This window comes from Lissotriton vulgaris, chromosome 8 (assembly GCF_964263255.1).
Source record: "Lissotriton vulgaris chromosome 8, aLisVul1.2, whole genome shotgun sequence".
Taxonomy (NCBI): Eukaryota; Metazoa; Chordata; class Amphibia; order Caudata; family Salamandridae; genus Lissotriton; species Lissotriton vulgaris.
In genome coordinates this window covers 1,246,271,932-1,246,292,625 of record NC_141696.1, presented here as the reverse complement: position 1 = coordinate 1,246,292,625, position 20,694 = coordinate 1,246,271,932, and the positions used below count along the sequence as shown (strand labels likewise).

At 43.2% G+C, this 20,694-nt stretch overlaps 1 protein-coding gene across 2 annotated transcripts in view; it reads right to left on the bottom strand.

Moving 5' to 3' along the window:
- The window catches only part of LOC147698550 (lysosomal proton-coupled steroid conjugate and bile acid symporter SLC46A3-like), a 225,583-nt gene that overhangs the window by 125,358 nt on the left and 79,531 nt on the right, over positions 1–20,694 (bottom strand). For both annotated transcript variants that reach the window (XM_086935161.1, XM_086935162.1), the window contains exon 2: positions 15,434–15,693. In XM_086935161.1, coding sequence (XP_086791287.1) covers positions 15,434–15,625 — 192 coding nt within the window. In that variant the 5' untranslated portion in view covers positions 15,626–15,693. The remainder of the gene's footprint in view (positions 1–15,433; positions 15,694–20,694) is intronic.

Below are 20,694 nucleotides of genomic sequence, written 5' to 3'. Positions count from 1 at the left end.
TTGTAGAGTTCTCTGAGGCCAGACGTGACGTCGCGTGACGTTATGCTGCACACACACACCGCTGCAGGACTTCTTCCTGGCACTGGTGGTTCTCTTGAGTCTTGTGCACCTAAAAACAATGGAAGACAGAGGAACATCAGTTCAGTTATACACCACAAAAAAATCAGCACAATCCCATTCCATCCATGCCCTCCATGATGTTTAAATTCAAGACAACCTACAGAAAGACTAGGCCCATGCTAGACTCAAATACCCCTGGTGAAAAGGCCACAAGTACAGCCCCAAAAAACGAAAATCCCTGAAAAATCAGCACAATCCCAATCCATCCAAGCCCTCCATGATGTTTAAATTCAAGACAACCCACAGAAAGACTAGGCCCATGCTAGACTCAAATACCCCTGGTGAAAAGGCCACAAGTACAGCCCCAAAAAACGAAAATCACTGAAAAATCAGCACAATCCCAATCCATCCATGCCCTCCATGATGTTTAAATTCAAGACTACCCACAGAAAGACTAGGCCCATGCAAGACTCACTACCCCTGGGCATAAAGGTTGAAAAGTAGGCAAACTGGTTGCAGGCCTAACAACAATGCCTGCATTCAAAATGGCCACTTGCCTCCCAGCACATGGCCAGTGCCTGTAGCAGCACTCAAAATGGCCCCCAGCCACATGGCCTGTCCCTCCCCATGAACACCCCCAAAAATCGAAAAACACTGCAAAATCAGCACAATCCCATTCCATCCATGCCCTCCATGATGTTTAAGTTCAAGACAGCCCACAGAAAGACTAGGCCCATGCTAGACTCAAATACCCCTGGTGAAAAGGCCACAAGTACAGCCCCAAAAAACGAAAATCACTGAAAAATCAGCGCAATCCCAATCCATCCATGCCCTCCATGATGTTTAAATTCAAGACAACCCACAGAAAGACTAGGCCCATGCAAGACTCACTACCCCTGGGCATAAAGGTTAAAAAGTAGGCAAAATGGTTGCAGGCCTAACAACAAAGCCTGCATTCAAAATGGCCACTTGCCTCCCAGCACATGGCCAGTGCCTGTAGCAGCACTCAAAATGGCCACCAGCCACATGGCCTGTCCCTCCCCATGAACACCCCCAAAAATCGAAAAACACTGCAAAATCAGCACACTCCCATTCCATCCATGCCCTCCATGATGTTTAAGTTCAAGACAGCCCACAGAAAGACTAGGCCCATGCTAGACTCAAATACCCCTGGTGAAAAGGCCACAAGTACAGCCCCAAAAAACGAAAATCACTGAAAAATCTGCACAATCCCATTCCATCCATGCCCTCCATGATGTTTAAGTTCAAGACAGCCCACAGAAAGACTAGGCCCATGCTAGACTCAAATACCCCTGGTGAAAAGGTCACAAGTACAGCCCCAAAAAACGAAAATCACTGAAAAATCAGCACAATCCCAATCCATCCATGCCCTCCATGATGTTTAAATTCAAGACAACCCACAGAAAGACTAGGCCCAAGCAAGACTCACTACCCCTGGGCATAAAGGTTGAAAAGTAGGCAAAATGGTTGCAGGCCTAACAACAAAGCCTGCATTCAAAATGGCCACTTGCCTCCCAGCACATGGCCAGTGCCTGTAGCAGCACTCAAAATGGCCACCAGCCACATGGCCTGTCCCTCCCCATGAACACCCCCAAAAATCGAAAAACACTGCAAAATCAGCACAATCCCATTCCATCCATGCCCTCCATGATGTTTAAGTTCAAGACAGCCCACAGAAAGACTAGGCCCATGCTAGACTCAAATACCCCTGGTGAAAAGGCCACAAGTACAGCCCCAAAAAACGAAAATCACTGAAAAATCAGCACAATCCCATTCCATCCATGCCCTCCATGATGTTTAAGTTCAAGACAGCCCACAGAAAGACTAGGCCCATGCTAGACTCAAATACCCCTGGTGAAAAGGCCACAAGTACAGCCCCAAAAAACGAAAATCACTGAAAAATCAGCACAATCCCAATCCATCCATGCCCTCCATGATGTTTAAGTTCAAGACAGCCCACAGAAAGACTAGGCCCATGCTAGACTCAAATACCCCTGGTGAAAAGGCCACAAGTACAGCCCCAAAAAACGAAAATCACTGAAAAATCAGCACAATCCCATTCCATCCATGCCCTCCATGATGTTTAAGTTCAAGACAGCCCACAGAAAGACTAGGCCCATGCTAGACTCAAATACCCCTGGTGAAAAGGCCACAAGTACAGCCCCAAAAAACAAAAATCGCTGAAAAGTCAGCACAATCCCATTCCATCCATGCCCTCCATGATGTTTAAGTTCAAGACAGCCCACAGAAAGACTAGGCCCATGCTAGACTCAAATACGCCTGGTGAAAAGGCCACAAGTACAGCCCCAAAAAACGAAAATCACTGAAAAATCAGCACAATCCCAATCCATCCATGCCCTCCATGATGTTTAAGTTCAAGACAACCCACAGAAAGACTCAGTCCACCCACCACTGAGTACCCCTGGGCAAAAGGCCCCAAAACAGCCCAAAAATCGAAAATTCCAAAATTTTAGTTGCAGCAACTATAATGCCCCAAACAAACTTACTTGTAAAATTCCAACAGTGATCCAAAGAAAGTCAAAAAGGCCTCAAATCCAAATATCCAGCAGCATCCACAAAAAGTAATCCTTCCAGCTCCAGATCCAAATGAAAAGTGACCAGGAGATGGACAAAGCACTGGGAGGAGCCTGCTGGACAGGAACAGGAAGTTGAAGACTGTGGGGCACTTCCTTCCTCCCACCCCCCTCCCCCCCTCCCCAAAATGGACTCCTCGCTAAAAAAGTGCAGGCAAATGTCAACCTAAGGAGTTATTCAGATAAAAATCATCATTTCAAGAAGGTTTATGCTGCTTGCTGGTGGATTTCTTGTGCACAATTGCAAATTTTATATTTTCGCTTGTGCGAGATTGTTGCTGCTCGCCGCATCTCAAATCTCGCAATTGCGAAGTACCGCGAGACGTGATCTCGCCGTACTCGCGTTGACAAACTCTCGCTGTGCAAGTTGGCAAGCCGCGATGACGTAATCGCGCTCGCCAAATTCCCGCGGGATCACACAGCAAGATCCAAAATGGCGCAGCACTCGCAAAATATCGAGAAAAACAACTCGGCAAACGATGATAAACGCCGTGCGCCGCAAAAATTGTATCACCAACGACGCGAGCCGCAAAAAAAATCCGCTGCGTGCGAATTTGCGGATTTTGCGGGAAATTCGCAAATCTTGCGGATTGCGAATTTCCCAAAAATCCGCAAAATCCGCGAGCGTAACGGATTTTCCGCCCATGCTTAGTAAAAAACGTTTACATTTACAATGTCAATAGCTCTAACTCTTGCAAATGTGAGACCTATTACATTACAAATTCTTCTTTAACTGGTAGTCGCATTTGCAGAGTGGTGCAGAAAGGGGGCTGGGCCTCTGACCAGCACTCAGGAAGTCCACTGTGTAGGACTTACAGGAGATACCAGGAGGACTCCTGGTCCCCCAAGTCCCTCAGGAGTAAAGTAGACTTTATCCCACAACCAGTACTGTGCCAGGAGGCGCGTTTGCAGAGTGGTGGAGAAATGGGGGAGTGGCCTCCGCAGACCTCTTAGCAATCCCACTGTGTGGCACTTAATGGAGGTAATAGGAGAGGTAGTTGGCCCCCAAAGGCAACTTTGGGGGCCAACTACCCCTCCTATTACCTCCAGCAAGTCACGCACATGGGATTGCTAAATTGTCATAGCAGGCCCGCCCCAATTCTCCACCACTCTGCAAATGCACTCCCTGGCGTGCTCTTGGATGGGGATTAAAGTCCCCTTCGCTGCTGGGTTCCTTAGGGGCCAACTAGCCTACCTTATACCTCCAGTATGACCCAGAAAATGGGATTGCTGATAGGTGGACACGGGCCATGCCCCCTTTGTCCACCACTCTGCAAATGCGCCCCCTGGCACATTTTAAGTTGGGGGATTAAGTCCCCTTCATTCCTGAGGGTCCCAGGGAATCAGCTAGCCCACCAGGTACCTCCAGTAAGCTCACATAGCTGGATTGCTGAAAGTGGTCTGAGGCCACGCTCCCTTTTTACACCACACTGAAAACGCACTTCCTGGTGCACCGTTGCTTGAGGGATGAAGGCTACTTGTGACCTGAGGTCCTCAGGACACAAGAGGACCTCATTGTCCCACCAGCAGTGCGCCAAGAGGCACGTTTGCACTTGTGTAAATAGGGGCATGGCCTCGGACGACCTCTCAGCAATCCCACTGATTGCCGGAGCAGTGTGGGGGCGCTTGAGCCCCCCCACACTTTGTTTTTACAAGTAGACCCGGGGAGATGGCGGTCCCTGGGGATTGGGGGGCCCACAATGCCCCCGACCCAAAATTAATATTAGCCCTGGGGAGGTGGAGTTCCCTGGGGCTTGGGAGGGCCCGCAAGGCCCCCCCAGCTTAGAAATAACCATGCACCAGGGGGGTGGCGGTCACCGGGCGGCAGGGGATCATGTGCCCCCGCATATAATTAACTAAGCCCCAAGGAAGGTGGTGGCCCCCAGGGCTGTGGGGGCCCCAGTGGGCCCCTACTAATTCATTGCACTTTGCCTCCGGGAGATGGCCCACTCATGGGCTTATAGAAAACAAAGCGCAGGAGTCCGCGATTTGTTTTAAAAAAAAGAATTTGGCCGAACGCGAACCCAGAGCGAATTCTGCAATTTAAAAAATAAAATGCTTTTTGGGCCCTGGGGGTCCTGTGGGACCCCCCTGAGCAGGCCCAGGGGGTCAGGTTGTTTCTACCCTGACCCTTTTTCTTCTGTTTTAATGTTTTTCTACTGTTTGCTTGGGACTCGGTTACAGAGACACAAGATGGCTGCTAACACATTCTGGTTAGGAGTGTTAGCAGCCAATCAGAAGTAGGCTCGTGCTCGGGATGATTCACGAATCCTCCTCGGTGCTCAGATATCGATATTTTTATTTTTTTAATTTCTCAGGAACTACTGAACGGATTTACACCATTTAAAAAATAGCACGCTTTATGGACCAGGACCTACCTTTTTGCCAAATTTGCACAAAAAAATGGTACAAAATTCTTTATTGCGTGATTAATTAAAATCTTTGTAGTAGGAAAACTACATTCAAAAACAGTCTATGTTGAAAATGCGCATGAATTATGATTAGACTGGATTACAAGTCGTTAAAATACATATGAAATTCGATTACTGTGCAAGGTTTAAAATACGATAAAAGAACCTGAACATTCCAACTTAACAGTTGTTGAACAAAGTCGGTCTCCGCCCTCTATACCCTAAAGCACATACCAAATCTGCAGTAGCGGCACAAGTAGTCCACATATAAAACTTTAGAAGGAACTTAGCAATTAAAGGTTATGCAGCTAATTATACCTTTTGATTGTGAACGCTGTGATCGATTTGTCAATTAGTAGTTACATTTAACCTGGTTTTTGCTATATTCGGACCAGTCTACATGCTAACTGAATGTCGTTTCCCTCAAAGCAGGCTATTAGTGCTTGCCTACGTGTTCGTATCCGTCTTTGGTTCCAGAGTGGTTTTAATAAAAGTCTTTGCTCTCTGTCTAGAGCTTTACAGCTACACAGTATATGCAGGACTTCCTCTTTAAAATCGCAACAGATTCTGCACTTTATTTTTGTTTCTATACGTTCCCAAGGTGGCAGGTGCTGATCTACTGGTAGGATACCCATCCTCAATTTCAAATAGGATTACTTCACTTTTCTTGAGAACCCTGTTCCCAAATAAGCTTGTGACAAAGACCTTGTGTAACTCCAGAGATAAAAGCTTTACTATTTTATTTACAAGCTTCTTAAAGATTTTATGAGGCCCATTAAGTTTCCAGAAGTCTTGTAGGGCAAGAGAACTTATTGCTGTTCGGAGGTAGATCGTTGCAGGGCTGTCTTTATTCCTTTCCAACTCTTTCCATAAATATTAATTCAGAGAGCATTGCTCTGCTCCCTTTATTTTGTGGCAGCATTTGGTGTTGGCACCCTTACGTCTTAATTACTGTTTTTGTAGGCCAAACTCTAGTCTTAATTGTGCTGGCGATGTGTACTGTGGGAGGTTAAATATTATACGTATTGTTTTTGACACCACTTTGTCCAAGATTGTCTTGTCTCTCCCTCTCATTCTTTCGCTACCATAAGTGATAGATGGTAGCAGTTTTGCTCAAGGCACATCTAATACAAGAGTTAGACTAGGACCTGCTATTTTTTGCTTGAGGTTTTTTAATGCCACTGCCAGTGTGATCCCTCTTGTTTTGATCAGTGCTTTTTGTTGTCCGAACGATCCCTTCTATCGAAGGTTATTCCCAAGTATTTATATTCTTTGACCACCTCTAGCTGTTGAACTCGCAGTTCCCATCAAAGATGGTGTTTTTTGTCCTTTCCGTTGAGTATCATCACTTTTGATTTTTCTAAGTTTATTGATAGCCCTTTCTTGTCTGAGAAACTGCTTGTGGTGCCAAATGTGGTGTAATTCCGTTCAGCAGTTCGGGCTGTAGCTTTGTCTAAAGTTTCCTATGGAAATGAACATGAGGAAAATGCATTTTGGGACCCCCCTTTTTTCTAGGCCCTGCTTAACAAATTACCCCCTAGCTTTCAAGACAGGAGGTGACCTGAGCTGGTCCTTAATTTGGAAAGGTTCGTGAAGATTCATCAAATGGCGCCAAAGATATTGGCAAAAGAAAAATCGCTTTTTGAATAGAAACGAGGTCCTAACTAATATGTATATATGTATATATATACATTTATATATATATATATACATACATAAATATATAGAGATATACATATCAAAACAATACCTTTTCAGACATAGACTGACGCATAAATTATGCACAAAAAAACCAGAGAACTTTGGGTAGTTCTCAAGTTTAGGTGGACAGCAGCTCCTGTATAGAGCACTCTCAACACCAGTGACACGCTAGATCCGCTCAGCTCAAATGTCTGCTTTTCTATCAAAGTTTTTAAGCATAGGATTAGCACAGTGCCATCCACGCCGAGATAGAAAGGGGCAAAGCCTTTTGCCATTTCTACAGCACAGTCTTTAAGCATAGGACTAGCACAGACTGCAGCGCGATCTCGCTGGTTACTTTGGTCAGGAAGACAGGAACTTTTATACCTTATTAAAAATCGCTGTTTTTGGCAATACTAGGTGTTGTGTTATTTTAATCACGAATTGATTGTTTTGTTTTAATAAGAGTACTCGCTCACTTGCACACTAAAACTTACCCACCACACGCTATTTTAGCGTGAATAGAAATTCCTAGGCAGCTACCGCACCATTTTGGGTGAGAGAGAGGCAGGGTCACGACCATCGGCAGGCGCCATCTTGGGAGGCGCTCTAGTCGTTGCTGCTCGGTGGATCACATGGGCCAGCATATTTAAAGGGGGAAATGCGATCACGGGCGCGCAGCGGGCGAGCCGGAGGCACGCCAGAGGCAAGCCCGTCTGCGCCCGTCTGCGCCCGTCCGCGACCCGGAGGCGCACGGCGCAGGAATCGCTGCCCGCCTGGAAACCGACCAAAGGCGGATAAAATATGATAGAGAACGACTTTTGGAGCTAGGTAAGACTGTGGCCCCCGTGAAAGACGATGGGAAGACTCTCAGGGGAGGGCTGATTAATAGTCGGTCAATCACGAAGCATGCCGCAGTGGTCTCTGATCTGATTGAGGATTTGCGACTTGATGTACTATTCCTAACAGAAATATGGCTGAATATAGAGTCCACTGCTGTTCTGGGATTTGCCTGTCCTAGTGGCTATAAAATTCTACATTAGCCTAGGGCCACGGTCAGAGGGGGAGGAGTGGGAGTAATCTTTAAAGCTGGATCTCAGACTCCTACAGACTAATAAAGTTGAGGGCATAGAAATTATGGGGTTCGCATTATACTCTCTAAGTGGGAACCTACTTACCGGACTCCTATGCTATAGGCCCCTGGGGGGCTCTACAGACTATCAGAACCTCTTTGATGTAATTACCAATCTTACGCTGGCCCACTCTAGAATGATTATTCTTGGAGATTTTAATCTCTGGGAAGATGGGAAGACTAATAACCATCTGCGAGCTCTAAGACATACTTGTACTAATCTGGACCTCACCCAGATGGTGGAAAGCCCGACACATGAAGGGGGGCACGTCCTTGATTTGCTATTTTCTAATCAAGCCACAACGAGGGTACTAAATGTAATGCCTCAGAGTTGGTCAGACCACTATTTAGTCCTGTTTAGCATCAGGACGTTGCACTCAAGGGACAGTGAAGATCAGCAGAGGTCCTATAGGATAGGCAGGGAATGGGCGAAACTGGGTCAGATTAGACCCCCAGTATTTGACCCAGAGGTCACACACTTCGACCCCATGTTATCGGTAGAAGAGAACTACTTACTCTATACAAACCATATATCTGCCATCTTAGACCAGGTAATCCCCATGAAGAGGATAAAAAATAAGAGGAAGGCTACGGCGCCTTGGTTCAATGAGGAGCTCAAACAGCTCTGCATGCTCCGCAAGAAGGCGGAAAGGAAATGGAGGAAGGGGTATGGAGAGGAAGATAAAATTGAACTAAGACGGAGACAGCTGCATTATAAGGAAAGCATCCTTAAGGCCAAGGCCGACTTCTATGCCAGATCAATTGCCCAAGCATCTAATGGGACAAAAGCCCTCTTTGAAATCACTAAGGCTTTGTCTGCCCCTAAATGTATGGACAATAAAGTTTCAGCATCACAAAAACTTTGCGATGAAATTGCCACACATTTCCAAGACAAAATCGCTAAGATTGTGGATAGTCTTAATGCTACCAAGAAGGCTGAACAACTTAATCCTGTACAGATGGGAGTTGAAGATCAATTACAACCGGTTTCTCTGAATAATTTTCAAACCCTCCCAAAAGCTGCATTTGATAGTCTGGTAGAGAGTGTCTCCTCAGGCTCACCTAATGATCCCTTCCCCCGCCAGAATATGGAAGTCATCTGGTCGAGACACTCTTCCTTGGTTAAGGCAGATTTGTAATCAGTCCCTGGAGAAAGGAGAGGTCCCAGAGGAATGGAAACTGGCAGCGGTGACTCCACTGATTAAAAAGCCTTCCCTGGATCCATCAGTACCAGCCAATTTCAGGCCTATTTCTCTCCTACCCTACCCAGTGAAGATCCTAGAGAAAACAATTAGTAGGGAACTGTCGCGTTTTCTGGAGGAGAACTCCTTACTTGACAAAGATCAGTTTGGCTTCCGCCCTGGTCACGGGACGGAGACGGCCTTGGTCACAATGCTGGATAACCTGTGGATGCGTGCCGACAAAGGGAATGCGACTGTGCTAGTGCTTCTCGATATGTCGGCCGCATTCGACATGGTGAACCACCTCATCCTACTGGAAAGACTACAGAATTTGGGAGTGAGGGGGCGGGCACTGCAAAGGCTACAATCCTACCCGGCAGGACGTCAGCAGGTGGTAACACTAGCTCCTTTCACTGCCAGTAAATCATCAGACATCCATGGGGTGCCGCAGGGCTCTGCAATCAGCCCCATCTTATTTAATATTTATCTGCAGACCCTGCTCCCCATTATAAAGTCTGCCGGAGTCTGCACAGTCAATTACGCGTACGATACACAACTGGCATTCTCTCTGGAAGGTGACAATGCAGTATCCCTTGACCTGTTTCAGGAATGCATGCGGAAGACAGCCAAATGGCTTAGTAGGTATTCCCTACAGTTTAACACAGGAAAGACCGAGGTGGTCTATTGTTCCTCGGGTAGGCCACCTAGACAACTTCCCTCTGAATTTAGGGTTACCCCAGAGGAGGAACCATTGACCCCGGCAAGCAGAGTACGTAACCTGGGGGTGCTGATTGACAAGGATCTCCAGATGGAATCACAGGCTAATAAGACCGCCAATGTCTGCTTTGTTTTAATACGTATGTTGCGTAAAATACTTCCCTTGCTACCAAAGAGGCGCGCCCACTGGTAGTAAGTAGTATAGTGGGTAGCAGGCTGGATTACTGCAATTCGCTGTATCTGGGGGCCCCATTATACATTCTGCAGGGGCTCCAAAGGCTCGGGCAGGTGTGACCTATTCAATCGTGGTTCAGTTTTTAGTCTGAAGCGCCAGGATACCCTTGGGGTGACAGTAAGCGCTATATAAGTTTTAAAATCAATCAATCAATCAATCAGTGCTGTCCATGCCGAGCTGTCAAATGACAAACGCTGTTTACCACTCCAGGCACAGTATTACAGCTTTGAATTGGTAAAATACCAACTACGCCAACCTGAAATGAGTAAAAGCGACCCCTGACTCAGTGTTTCTCTCTAATTAGAGTTCTTCAGAGAGGCATAGCTTTGTCCAGACACACGGGAGCACCCAGTATAAGTCAAAACAATACCCTTTCAGGCATAGACTGATGCATAAATTATGCAAAAAAGACACAGAGAACTCTGGGTAATTCTCAAGTTTAGGTGGAAGCAGCTCCTGTATAGAGCAATCACAACACCAGCGACACCAGCTCGTCATCAGCCACGGTGGGCGTGTGCGGATGACGAGCTGAGCTGGTCATCTAACGGGGCTTTTGCAAAAAAGCCGCGTAGCGCAAAAATAACCGCAGCAGCGATGCGGTTAAGCATAGGATTAGCACAGTGCCATCCACGCTGAGATAGAAAGGGACAACGTCTTCAGTATAATCCTATACTTAAAGACTGTGCATATTACCTACTGGCGGTCGCCATTAGGTAGTTATAGTTAGGACCTATTATCCATAGGAAATTCATAACATTCTTTTCCCATTAACTTTGGCACCGGTTGACGAATCGTCGCGAAATTTTCAAAACGTATGGCCGCTCCATAACTAATTCCCTTTGAATACTGAGGGTCCCTGGGGGCCAACCAGCCCACCAGGTACCTCCAGTATGCGCCAGGGAGCTGCGTTGGAGAGAGGTGTTCAGAGGCCACGATCCTTTTTACACCTCTCTGCAACGCAGCTCTGTGTTGCTTACTGGAGATACCTGGTGGGCTAGTTGGACCCAAGGGACCCTCAGGATTCAAGGTGATTTTATCCCCCAACTTAAAACGGACACAGGGCGGGTTTGCACACATGTCACCTCAGGTCCCCCTCCCCTCACCAGTGTGCAAGCGTGCCCTGTGGCGCATTTTAAGAGGTAGTTTTAATCCTGCTGCCCTATTATGTACTAGGGTCTTACAGAGGAGGTCATGCTAATCACAGGGGTTCCCCAACGCAGTGTTCCCTAGTGTATGTAGGTGTTTTCACTATATTCTAAGTGTCTTTTAGCATAGCACTGGCTCAGGTCTGGTTAGTCAGAGTCAGTTACCACTAGTACCCGTCTGAAAAGGTTGTGGGCACAGGAGCACTTTCTGCTCCTCTGTTGGTTCTTTCTGCACATCTCTTCTTCTTCCTGCACTTTTCTTTGTATTTGAGGACTTCTGTTGCTTTTTTCTTCATTTTTGTTTCTTTCTATGCGTTTTTTCTTTCATCACATATCCTACCTCTGTAGGCATAGTTAGAAACTAGCATTTTAAAAACCTTTGACATTCACTGAAAAAACCATAGGTTTCAGGCACGTTATAGTTAGAAATTAGCATTTAAAAACCTTATAAATTCACTGAAAAAAATATAGGTTTCAAGAGCATTATAGTTAGTTGGTCATTTCACTCGTACAAAACCATAGAAATTCCCCCGTTATAGTTAGTTCAGCTAACTATAACTCGCGCGCCCGCAATGCACTGCTGATGACGTCACATATTACATTACTCATGACATGGTCAGTGACATCACTCATGACATCACTCACGACATCTCAAATTACATCACTGATGATATCACTGATGACATCATCCTTGTGATAGAGTGGCAGACCTCCTCTCACCCTAATATAACCTTTGATACACACACTCAAAAATACAAACTAACATTTTCAAAACAATGGCCATACCAATACCAGTTACAACACACCTATTCAGTAATTCCAAGATCTACACACACATCCACTCATTCACCAACAGTCCTATACAGTCACTCATACATGTACTCATTCATCTTATGTACTCATACACCTATACATCCTGTAACACACTCATCTATAGAGTTACTCACACACATAGTCACACATGCAACCAAAGTATCAAACATCCATTTACTTGCATAAACAGTTATACACACACTACCACACTTACTTCTACAGAAACTTACACATACTTACTCTCTTAAACGATCACTTACAGAAACACATATTTATACAGGAACTTTTCCAATGTCTCACTCTCACATATACTCACTTATATACACCAATACTCACATGTACTAGTTTAAAACATATGTAGTTACTCAAAAATACACTATTGAGACAGTCATTCACTCACTAACACACCCATACACACACTCATCTACCCATACAGTCCTGCACACATGCTGTCTTCAACACATACAAACAGTGAGTCACTCATTCATGCATCTATGCACTAAGTAATACCCCCACCGAACCATACAGACACTCATACTGATACACAGAAAAACATCCATTTAGACACATATATACCCACTTATTCTTCCATCGACCTTGAGATATACATATATAAAACATATTTAATTTTCAGAAAAACTCACATTCACTGGATGATGTCATCAGTGATGTCATTTGAGATGTCATCAGTGTTGTCATTTGTGATGTCACTGACCATGTCATGAGTGATGTAATATGTGACGTCATCAGCAGTGCATTGAGGGCGTGCAAGTTATAGTTAGCTGAACTAACTATAACGGGGGGATTTCTGTTGTTTTGTATAACTGAAATGTCTAACTAACTATAACATTCCTAAAACCTATGTTTTTTTCAGTGAATATATATATATATATATATATATATATATATATATATATATATATATATATATATATATATATATATATATATATATATATATATGTACAAAAAACAAACTGCCATTCTTCCTAAAGTTGAGTATAGAGTATATAGCTAGCCTCCATTCACCTTGCTCAATTTAACTATTTAACGATCTTTAACCAAAATTCACTGTTAATGTAGAGGATGCCCTCCTCTCTCAGCCTGTATCTACATCTAAAAACGTTCACCCAATACTGTGGAACAATTCTACTGCTGCATGGATATAGTGAGCCATAATAATCCAGAGATGAGTGTGTTGTTTAGTGCATTGAGGGTTATATGTACGGTGGTATGATGTCACATAACAGTTAAATGAGGATGACTGAAACAAATATAGACCGTTTAATTTTTTTCTCTTTTGTGATATACTTGCTCACATTTGTTTCTACCGGCTAAACTGTACATTGTTTGGGAGATTAACCTGACTGATCGTGACAGATAGGAGAACAGATCACTTTTGACTATATAAAATCTCGGGTGGTAAAGGAAAATCCTCTAAATTTTAAGTGGCTTCTCTTCCAGATTTAAAAGTTCCTCCATAACTTGGTGGATTATTTTTAACCACCCGACTTTAAATTAGACTGTATTTCCTCCACATGCTATAAAAATGATTGACAGTTGAATCCAATGTGAAAGTAGTGTTCATGGTGATTCACCAACAGCAGGGAATGGACAACATAGATTAATGTTTACCTCTAAGTTTGTGAGAGCAATAGCACCAACAACAAAGCCAGAGCTTGATATGGAAATCCAAACAGAGCTTGCAAGGCCAGTTGTCTGAAGTGGTCAGTATGCAATTTTCCATATTGGGTCCTCATTTTGAGATGGCCACTTGCAAGATGTGGTAGTACCTGACCCTGTGTTACTGATTTCAACCAGTATCATCACCCCAGCTACTGGCCATCACAAGTTTTCGTTGAGAGGCACAAATGGGAAATAACATGCAGGACAAAGAATTGGCAGGCCTTTTAATGTACGTGAATACCAGATTTGTACACACATTTTCAATCTGCATTGTTTGGGACTTCTGCAAGTCCGGACTGGGAACACAAACTGGCCCTGGCCTTGAATCGTGCCTGCAGCTGGGGTGGGGCATGACTGGGGGAGTTTGGTGCACGTGGTAAACACTGCAGCTGCTTTTGTTACAGGGGGCTGATATTGCAGCTATGCTGCAAAACTGGCCCCCGGTAACAAAAACAGCACCCCAGGGGTCTAAACCCAGCCCCCACCCTTGTGGCCCACCTGAGAAATGTACAGTGCCCGCTAAGGCCAGTCCAGCTCTGGATTTCAGGCTGTGTTATGTTTACAATCATTCATAGCCCCAGGATTCTTTGGTTAAAAAGTGGCTGTTTAATTTTTTTTATGGCTTAACATAACACAGTACTGAACTTTAAAGACTAGCTGGAAATTAAGGACTCTACAGGAACACCTGATAAAAGTGAGAATAAAGGTGCATTTATGCTACCAAATCAGGTCTCGAACAATCTGCTCGCCCACTAGCTATCATAAGTCAGAACTTATCAGGTCGAGCTATTTTCAGGAGTTCTATTCATTCAGAAAGTGAATGAGCAATAAAGACACCTTTAAATCTTGTTTTCATCTTGACACATTTGCTGTCTGCTCAAGGACAGACGTTAAATGTTTGTCTTTTTACTAATTGGTGCTTGTATTATCCTGTAACATATTGTTTACATTTCTTTCTCTTATTACAGTTAGAAGTTTTTGTCACATGAGCTGTCTGACAATCATTGTGAAACAAAAGGCTGTAAAATGTAATTTCTTTGTAAGACACAACATTTAAACAGCTTGTAAATGAAAAGCACAAGTATTTCAATACATATCAGGATTTAAGAAAGAAAATGTTTTTGTAATTCAGATGTGTGATGCAAACAAAGATTTAAATAGGAGCAAAACAAATCAGAACACTGTACTTGGTGATGGCAAATGAAAAATATTTGCAGAAACTCGATTTCAAAATATTGTACAATTTATAGTTTTATCAGTAAAACCACGACAGTGGGACATTTTGTGGCCATTTCAATAGAAAATCTGCTGATTGCAAACCAGTGTCCTACCACCTCATGATTCAGGTATGTATTTATTAAAAGTGATAGTTTTTAAACATGATTTGAGCAATATTCCTACCCGTGTCTTGATGACGATGTGGTTAATGAACTAAGAGGCAAGTAAGCCGTCATGTGTATCCTACATGTGGCTAGATTTAGTCTATTAAATGAAGTAAAACTGTTTTTTGACTAGCAGACATGCTGAACTCACATATTTGAAGGTACTCTCATATGTGATAATGAAAATAATGGCAGCTCAGTGAATTAAAATATGTGCCCAAGATCAAATAATTTTAAACCAGGTTATGGCTCAAGAGCATTATAATTAGGTTGCGTAGATTATTTAAGTTTTGGTCTTGTGATATTTTTATGAGTTTTCAAAGCTTGAAAATGTAATGTCTATAGATCCGGCAATAGCATCCAATATACGTCTTACCTTTTGTTCTATATACAAAGGGCTTGATGTGTTTGTCTCACATTCATTGGAAGTGAGATTCCCGCCAAAATCGGGGTTGGTGGTGTCTTGCCAAAGCCGTTGATAGACATACTGCTGCAAAAGTGGGAAGGTTAGGAAGGAGGCAAAGCAGTAGAGCGCCACCGCAGGCTCTACGAGGACAAACGTCTTCATTTCCGCACTTCATTCAACATCAGCTTTTACAATGGAATTAGCAACGCGCTGGTCGGAGGGAGCTCCATCTGCAAAAAAAAGACGAAAATGTGTTGATAAGGTTAGTAAGAATAATGCAATGCCAAAGTTGTGGGCCAAAATCCTGTTTGTGTACATTGAGCATGATGAACTTTTGCAAAGTATGAGGGGATGCCCTCGGGTGAATATGGAATCCACTTTACAGGAACAGATAAATATTCAACTGTTACCACAAAACGGGCTTCGTCAGTAACTGACGAAGCCTGTTTTGAGAGCACCATTAGGAGAGTTAAAATTGAAAATAAAGATTACATTGGCTGTTAGTTATCGTCTGTTTCTGCCTTTCAACCTGGTTTTATGAAGGAGGTCATTGTAAAGAAAACAACTCGCCAATTAATAGGAATATGAAGGCACACCACACGAGTAATCGATCTGCAATGCAGGTTGTGCATTGTCCAAAAAATCACCTGTAAAATGAATAACAATCCTTCATTTATCTAAAGAGCTTCGAACTCAAAGAATTCCAGTTACGGCCCTGAGGACAAGCCCCTGATTAAAAGCGCTTCGAAACGCATTGGCACCTTGTTCACCAACAGGGGACTATAAGTTTGAAATAAAGTAGCAACTGAAGAAATTAATTCAAAATGGGTTGCTTATAAAATATATCCCCGTTGAGTGATAGCCCTGAACCATAGGCTTTGGGCAGCTGTTGTTGATCTCTGCTTACGACTGGTAGCAGTGTAGATTTGAATATATTTGTGATTACATGTCAATGTTGAATAGTCATTGGATGTTTTTTCTGTGCAATATGGATTTTTGTCTAAATTCATTTATGTCTATTGTAGATGAAATATAATATGTGTTTTGTATAAGTTTTGTAAATAATGAGACGTGTGCATTGTTGCTCCTTATCCAACACCAGAAAATCTTTTTGTGGACATAACAAAAATATTTAAATATTGATATGATTAAATCATTGGATCATTATATTTAATAGCTTGGTCTTGCAGTGATTGATAGTGGTTGTATGTCCAGCTAGCTCTTTTCTCTTTTGTGAATCTTAACATTGACCCTGTCTAGCTGGATGGTATAGGGTCCACCCCGTTCCTTATATACTAAACTAAAACCCAGCATTAATAAATATGTGATCAAACACTTCTATTGAGATAAGTGAGAAAAAAAGAACACAGAAGCCTTTCAAAGAGAGCTGAGAATTACATTGTTTGATGGTATGTAAACATATACACCTGATACATGCGTGACATGGTCAAGCAGTTGGTAAACAAGCTGAACCTCCATTGTTATGTAATACCTGTGAGGGACACACATCAAACCTGAGAGACACGAGCAGTTTCTAAGTCCTTAGAGGACTGTCATATTTATGGAAGGGGTCATGGGACAGATACGCATCAGAAATTAAAAGTTATATTGATGCATTTAATTGTTTACAGTTTTGTTAACCAGAACTCAGGATATAAGGATAGGCAGAGAGCCGAAGACAAGAGTGCAAACAAATATTTACAGAGACACTCTGAATTTACCTTTGAGGACAGGAATACATTTACATAATGTAGTGCCTGCATTATTTCCTTTGGGAACGAATAGTTCTCACAAAGTAACAGTTACGTTATATTATGTTAAAAATATTTCTAAAGCGCACGTATACCTGGAGGTGTTTTGGCACTAGCTCAACTGAAACCTCAACCTGATACTCACCTGAGACTCGCAATGACAGTACGGTGGCGCCAAATGAAAGGCAAATGTACATGACACGTAGGTGATGAGCATTCAGTAAAGCATATGGTGGTAAGAAAAGGGCACGGAATAACAAATGACAATATTTATCAGTAGAACAAAGAGGGCACATCATTAATTTCTGCAGCGAATTGCGTTGAAAAGCAGTGATGACTTGGTGATGTTGGGGAAGGGGGGACTACGACGGCAGGGCCTTCAACCACAAGGTAGAGACCTAGCAGTGAGCCATATGGTATCAAAGTATATATCTCAATGGAAGCAATGAGTGCCATATGGCCCAGACAAATGAGGGAAGTAAGGCCTTCAGAATTTGTGTTTTTCAGGTTCAAGGTTAGGATAGGAAATAACAGCGTAAAGTATCGGTGCCGCTTTCTTGTGAATAGTGCGAGCGTGAAAATCTTATAACATTTCCACAAATATGTCACTTTAAACTTACTTAGAGACCCTGGAAGTTCCATGCTTTTGTAAGTTGATGAACCTTTGCCACCGGTTTTAAAATACAGCTGTACACAACATTTACATTAATAATTGCTTTTGTCTTTCAGTCAATAAAGTGAATGTTGGTGTAGTTTTACAGGTTTATTTTCTCATTTTAGTAGATTAGTCAGAATCTTTGTTCTCTTTATTCAAATAGGGGCAAATTGATTACAGAAATAATACAGAAATAAGATTGGTTAGAACAAGCATAGAGAAATAAAAACCGTGTGTTCAATTCAGTATATAGTCTCTATTCTAAACTAAATGACTTATCCTATCCTAACTAGAACGCATAAAGAATTCCTTCTGTAATAGCAAGTAGATTTTGGGTTAAAGTCAGATAATTAAAGGGGAAAATTCAACTCCCGATGAATGGTAGGTGTGGAGACGCAGCCGACTTCTCCGGAAAATTGCAGTTGCAACAATCTATGCTGGTGAGAAGGATAGAATCACAGCGGTACCTATGATCAGTATAAAACAGAAAATGTCCTCACAAAGAGTAATGATAATGAAAAACAAATAAATCACTGTAAGCAATAGCTTATAACATAACATGTGTATTTGTAACGCACACGTTCACCCCCAAAGGGGGATCTAGGCGCTGAATAGCAGATGTTTATTGTTGCCCAGCTCAATGGTACTCACTTTATTGACCTCAGAAAGGGTGTTGACCCACCAGAAATTGAACCTATGACCATGAGGCCAAACGCAGGCCCCTGTAGTGGATACATTAGCCCACTAAGCCACCAGACCCAGCTTATGGCAAGCCAGGCTAGTATTGCAAAGTGTCAAGGGGCATGGCAGGGTAGAAATGCATGGAATGAATGAATCGCTCTAGCTAGGAACATGTACTATACAGAAAGCAGCTAAACATGTTGCAAAAACAGATGAATGTGTCACTGGCGTCCAATGGTGAGAGATCTTTTGATGGTCCGTCGTCTTCATCTGTCATCTGTCAACTTGAAGACAGTGAGAGATGGCTACAGCGCATTAGAAGAAGATACTCATGAGAACCTTTTGCTAGCTTACTCTGTTAGCTATTTGGTGCCCCATCGTTTAGCAATGACCTACGCTATGAAGTGAAACATTAAAATTCTGGAATGTCCTGGGTAGATCACAAAATGTAAGCTGCAGTAAGCATTTCCTTTTCATTAATTCACGTGTTTACTATGTATATGTGAAGACATATGGTGCGAGGAAAGAAAGAATGCTTTTTTCAGGAACCAGCACATTTCCAAAAAAGGTAAGTCCTAGAGTTCAATCATGATATTAAATCACTATTTTATGAAAAGCATTTATTTTCTTGAAGGAATAGAGCACAATAAATTAACAGTGTGGCGTAGTAAGTGGAGAACGATAGAAATGAAAGCTTTCTGCAAAAATAAATAAACATTTTTATATTTGCGCATTAAGTAAAGGCGCATTTTCTAACGTTTAACTGATTATGCATTTTATATGTTAATATTTAGCAAATTTCTATATTATTGTGGTGAAATTTTGGTACAAATGTCAGCGTCCTCAATTTCCCCATCTGATGATTTATAAAATCATCACACATCTAAGTTTCTCAGGTGAGTCCATTTCAGAATGCACTTTCATCATCAGTTGAGTCTTGGCTTTATCTTTTCAACCCCCTAAATGTTAGTGAGTTCATGTAGTCATCATTTGTCAAACCATGTAATCCCATGCCCTTTTATATAATTTCTTTTGGAATCTTAGGGGGTCATTAGGATGGCGGGTGGACTTTGCCCGCCCGCCATCCTCGTGGTAATCGGGACCGCCCGCCATAAGGGCGGGGGTCCCGTGGGGAGTAATAGGATGTGTCCGCCACAGTGGCGGCCACATCCTGTATTTTTAGCATTGTGGCGGGTGGTGCTCGCCACAATGCTAAAAATTAATTTCAGCATTTGCATAATCAAAGCGGCAGGCACCGCGCAGTGCCTGCCGCTTTGATTATGCTAATGCAGGGGGTACCACAGGTACCCCCCGTGTGCACCCCCTAATCTCCTTCACTCTGGGGACCATCAGGGGACCCCCAGAGTGAAGTCCGCATGCCTTTCCGTGGCGGCAATGAGGCATTGAAAAATGCCTATCATAATATGGCTGGCTGTGTCTGATAGACACCGCCACCATATTATTCCTTTTCCGCCCCGGCCGCAAGGCGACCGGGGCGGAAAAGCGGCGGACGGTCTTTCCGTCCGCAGAGGTCCCCCCGCCATACTAATATGGCGGTGGGGGGAAACTAGTGTGGATGTCTGGCGGATTGCCCCCGCCAGGCCGGCGGTGGCTACCGCCAGCCTGCGGAGGCAATCCGCCCGACATCGTAATGACCCCCTTTGTCTCTTTCAGAGTATGTATTTTCAGCTCAGTAATAGAGCGTAAAGAAACATAAGGCAAACCCTTACTAATGCTGCTGGCATTATTATAGCTTTCAATATAACTTTTACCGCTGTTGAAAACCAGTTGTGGCAATTTCTTTCCCAAAATGTTCATACAAAGTTGGTGTTTCCAATTCATGTAATTCAGATTCTAAACCAGAAATGTTCTATGCAAAGCTTTCAGATATGTATGTGCAATAGAGAACATCCGGCAGACTCCGCTTTTTACGGCAAGTAAACTGTCTAATGCAACACGGTCTTTTAAAACCATTGATCATATAGCTATTAGTTCTGTATTTATTACAAGCCAAGGCCATTTTGTGAACTACGGATGACAGCTTTCTAATCTATTCGCCATTCAAAAGGTCTCCTACTGATGGAATGACAGTTCAAAATATGTCTCCTACTAACCCAGCTCCTATGTTTGTACTGAGTTTCTGC